The sequence below is a fragment of the Alosa pseudoharengus genome, unplaced genomic scaffold (assembly GCF_046254945.1).
Source record: "Alosa pseudoharengus isolate Yale_2024_CS ecotype anadromous, Long Island Sound unplaced genomic scaffold, YU_APseudo_1.1 YU_APseudo_1.1_scf_1, whole genome shotgun sequence".
Classification (NCBI taxonomy): Eukaryota; Metazoa; Chordata; class Actinopteri; order Clupeiformes; family Clupeidae; genus Alosa; species Alosa pseudoharengus.
In genome coordinates, this window is record NW_027468564.1 from 55,867,660 (window position 1) to 55,872,659 (window position 5,000).

Here is a 5,000-nt window from a genome sequence, read left to right on the forward strand (position 1 = left end):
TTGGAGCTATGGTTTTATTCAGATCTCTCTCACACACAGAGAAACAAAGAAATACACACACACACACATCCTTTTTCCCTTTTTCTCTCTTACTGGTCTTCATGGAGAAGTTTTTGAGCTGGTGGCAGTTGATGATCTCGTCCTCGTCGATCTCGGAGAGCACGCGGGCCTGCCGCAGGTACGGTATGACGATGCACGGCCGCACCTGCAGCGACACGCTGTGCCGGTTGTCGTTGATCAGCTCCCACAGCTCGTCGCCCTCCTCGTCCCTCAGCTCGGGGTCCATGTCGAGGTCCGCCACTGCCATGGCAACAAAAATCCTCCCCCAAAACCCAGCGACCGGCCACGGGGGTTATAGTCCAAATAGTCCCGTTGAGAAGGTCAGAGCCACTCAGGTAGAGCCGTGGCGTGGCGTGGTGAGAAGCGCAGGTTTGACTGGAGGGGGAAGACCAGTGTGGGTGTTTATTAAGAACCCTCCTGCAGCTCCACCTGCCCAGGGATGCGCGTGAGCAAAACCTGTAAGACCAGAACACGGATTCCCGGCAAGGCTCACGTTATTGCATGAAGAAGGGGCGTTGCCTATACTTTCTCTCATTCACACATGCTGTGATTATGTGTCTAAACACAACAGGAGGTAGGCATACAAATGACACACACTCACACATAAACACACTCACACATAAAAGACACTCATACATAAACACACCCACACACACACACTCACATGTAAACACACACACACACATACTGTACATACACACACACACACACTTACACGTAAACACACACACACACACAAACATACACAAACACACACACACACACACATATAAACACACACACACATACATAAACACACACACAGATAGTCTCTGGACTTATCTACCAGTTAACCAGCAACAATCTCAATCAAATATGTGTGTTTTATAATAAGTTTGCCTGCTTCTCCACTGGGCCCTTTGTGTTGAGTCTTATCTCGTCCGGTCATGGATCTAATGAAAGACACAGGACCACACCATGCTGTGTAGGCTAACTCTTTTTAATTAATAGAGCTATTCACTCATGTTTGCAGAAGAGCTGGCATCATTGAGATTTACCCACACAATGTGTGTGTCTGTGTGTGTGTGTGTGTGTGTGTGGGGGGGGTCTCTTTTAATCACAGCTGTTCAAATGTTTGTGGTTCAAAGTCCCAGTGCAAAGCAGCAAAGGAAAAGATGACTATAAGTGACAGTCCAACTCCTACACTTAATACAGGGCCTACGCATTTTCACACACACACACACACACACACACTAGGCTAGAGTATGAGTGTGTGATAATGACATGTATGATAATGCTACACAAATTGGGTCTTAGACTAACTGAAAAATTATTAAAGAAATAGCAGATGAACTGAACAACTCCCTCATTTTTATATTATTAATCAAAATCAGCTCAATAAGGTAATTATAGGGCTATGTCAATACAGTTTTTTCAACTGCTTACACACTAAATCTTTTCTTGTCACACAATTTTCTAAACATGTCTTCCAAACATCATAACCCCACACCAAATCTGCAAAACCATACACTAATTCTCAGTGTTTGACTCAGTTTTCAATTGACTAAAACACATTTTGCAGAACACCCCACAATTTTCTACCTATAACACACAAAAATCTAACAGGAAGTAACTTGATTTCATTTTTCAAACACAACCCATCAAAGCTTCACTCTCTCTCTTCACATGTGTAAACACTCATTACTTTACGGAACACCATCCAGTCATTGCCTTAGTATAGGCCTATAAATAGATATACTCTATATGTATGGACCCTTTCAATCTGGCCCTAGAGGATTTCAGAACCAATGCAGATACTTTGAAAGGAATGTTCTACAAAAAGTCGACTTTATGTACAGTAAAACTTGTCTTTACTATATTTTTGTGTCTCCCCAAGTTACATATGTACCATTAGCTCAATACATTTTTCTATAGACCTATATGAATACATACACAACCCCAACCTCCCCCCCCCCCCCCCCACACACACACACATATACAGACACACACACACACATAAACACACACTTTTCTTTGGAAAAAGCAAAGTAATTTGATAGTCAGTCATTTCCATAGGCAAAATCAGCTTTTTCAGAACTCCATGTACATCTGGTGGTCATTTTACAGTTTTTTACAATTGTTTACACACGTTTTCAAAACTCTGTGTCTATTTTTCAAAACTCCACACACAAAACCCACAACTGCTCACACAAAATGCAAAATGCCCCAAATCTCCAGCAAAATGACACACAAGATTCAAAATGTCAAAAACACATGTTTAAAGCAAACATTCGCCTCACATTACAAACACTTTTGTCATAATATGACATTTTGGATACATCATGTACACACTGCTCAAAACCTAAAGCTCTTCTGTCTTAGGCTTTCTATATGTATTTCCATACAAGAGTGAAAGTTACGGTATCAACAAAGAGAAGTTGAAATACACAGTAAAAATGCAAGCAATATTGAAACCAAAAATGGTGATTTTTCCCAAATAATTTGCTGTTGTGAATACAGTATTTTACAGCAAACAAGAAAAAAAGCAAAGAAGAATACAGTGACCACCAGATGTACATGGAGTTTTGAAAACACTGATTTTGTTTTTTTCTAAAGAAAAGTGTGTGTGTGTGTGTGTGTGTGTGTGTGTGGGGGGGGGGGGGGTCATGTACAGTATGTATTCATAGGCCTATAGACCCTTTCAACTGCAGAAACAAACAATTCTACAGTAAGCGTTCCTAAGGCATTTTTGGAGGCACAGAAAAATGTATTGAGCTAATGGTATACTGTGACATGGGGACAAACAAAAAATAGAGTAAAAAGACAAATTTTACATAAAGTCAACTTTTTGTAGAACATTACTGTAAGCTAAAGTCCGATTACTGTAATTTTCAAAGTATCTGCATTGGTTCTGAATATTTCAACCGGAAATCCTCTAGGAGCAGATTGAAAGGGTCTATACCTATATAGAGAGTATATCTACATGATGTATCCAAAATGTCATATTATGAAAAAGTGTTTGTAATGTGAGGCGAATGTTTGGTTTAAAGATGTGTTTGCGACATTTTGATTGTTGTGTGTCATTTTGCTGGAGATTTGAGGCATTTTGCATTTTGTGTGAGCAGTTGTGGGTTTTGTGTGTGGAGTTTTGAAAAATAGACACCGTTTTGAAAACGTGTGTAGGCTAAACAGTTGTAAAAATCTGTAAAGCGTAGCCTACCCCTGATTCAAGACAGTAGTAACAGTAATAATAGTTTTAAGATACACTTAGAGAGGCTATAGGATCATACTACATGTACACGTAGCCTAGGCTATCTCAAAAGCTTTTCTTTGTTGACGTTTTCAAAACAGATGAGTGAATTGTTTCAGCAACAAATATTAGGCGCGACCCGACAGTGGGTGCTGTTTCAGGCAAGTGAAATGCAAAATACAATTTTATTAAAAACCTTGTGGGCTACACAAATTTAGATTAAGCAACTTTTAACATAGGCTACAATTGTTTTAATGTTTTATAATGTTGTCTGTGACGCCTACCTTATCAAATCTTTCAATTTGCCGTGGGTTCAGCTGATGTTATCCTAGAATTCTCCTCCAGCACTTTCTCAGTTCAAACGAATTAGCCCACCTAGACTGAGGGCCTACACATTTTTATTAGCGAGAAAACATAGACAGGAATAGAAACATTTAAAAACCGAAACGAACGAAGCCAACAGCAGTTGTGGTGGTAGACACCCTGCAGGAAGAGTTCATTTGACGTACAGTAGGCTATAACCTAACACAGCACCGAGGCACAACCACATCATTTCGCAAGCTGTCTGTAAAACTACAGCCTACTTTGCAAATTCATTACACTGATATTGCAGACAGGTGTTCAGAGAACAAAGTTTTCTTAGTTGAGTCATGAAAATGGACTGTTTACACGGTCATGTCCATTTCACAATAGACCGTCTATGATGCATAAATACTGCGGTTTTAACTGAACATACGGCATTTTTCTCCAAACAAGGAGTAGGCTATGTTGAGTTTTAGTCTAGTTTCCATTGCTTCGTCTGAAATGAATGAATAGCACTTTACTTTCTACAAATGCAGACATTTCCCCAGCAAACGTAGCCCCCTAAACATATTTTCATGAAATACAATCGATTAGTCGTGGGATGTGGATGTTTAAAACAAAAACTAATTCAAGTTCTGTAAGTACCACTCAAAAGTTTGGGCATATTCATAGTTTTTTTTTTTCTTTTCCATTTTGACTATTTTTTACATTGTGTGCTATAGGCTACTGAAGACTGCCACTGTATGTTCCTGTCAAACTGAAAGGCGGTTGATGACAAGTTGACAGCTTATGTGTCATCATGGTCTAAATTAATGTTGTCATAGCGGTAATACTTGTGGCGCACAGCCCACAGGGAAAAACAAAATCATGACGTAGGCTAGAATCTTAAATAAAGGTCTGAGTAATTGAGTGGTTTCAACTGGAAAAGTTAATCTGCAGTGAAGATAAGGCAAATGCAAAATTTCCGTGAGAGCATTTAGTGTGAAGGGGTGGTGGTCAAGTGCAAGACACTGAAATGACCTACAGACAATTCAATTTTTACAAGACAGGTCAGAACACATTTTTTTTATTATTCAGTACAGATTATAATTTAATGTATATTGAATATATAATGTCAAATTAAAAATAGCGATAAAATCTTTATGCAACCAGATATGCCTTCACTGGGGTCGTGGAGCTGTGTTCCATGATCCACACCTCCACCCCAAAAACTCTCCTAATGTAATCTCTCCAAACCACGACCTTTGACCCACTTGACCTTTGAACCATTAATACCTAAATAAAGGAAATCTTGGATGTACTGTGGTTACTGCACTAAGATCATGAACCCCAAACCCAACCGTCCACCCTCCTGCCCTGAGTTTTATTTATCTCCTCCTCCACCGTCCTGTACATCCTCCCTCCCTCA

At 39.7% G+C, this 5,000-nt stretch overlaps 2 protein-coding genes across 2 annotated transcripts in view; both read right to left on the bottom strand.

Moving 5' to 3' along the window:
* The window catches only part of card14 (caspase recruitment domain family, member 14), a 23,340-nt gene extending 19,467 nt beyond the window's left edge, over positions 1-3,873 (bottom strand). Inside the window, exons 1-2 of the mRNA XM_076293974.1 lie at positions 3,574-3,873; positions 94-516 (exon numbers count right to left, since the gene is read on the bottom strand). Coding sequence (XP_076150089.1) covers positions 94-307 — 214 coding nt within the window. The 5' untranslated portion in view covers positions 308-516; positions 3,574-3,873. The remainder of the gene's footprint in view (positions 1-93; positions 517-3,573) is intronic.
* Positions 3,874-4,997: 1,124 nt separating this feature from the next.
* Positions 4,998-5,000, bottom strand: part of ccdc40 (coiled-coil domain 40 molecular ruler complex subunit) — a 16,933-nt gene continuing 16,930 nt past the window's right edge. Inside the window, exon 18 of the mRNA XM_076281141.1 lies at positions 4,998-5,000. This exon is cut by the window's right edge and continues 240 nt beyond it. Within this exon, the coding sequence (XP_076137256.1) occupies positions 4,998-5,000 (3 nt within the window).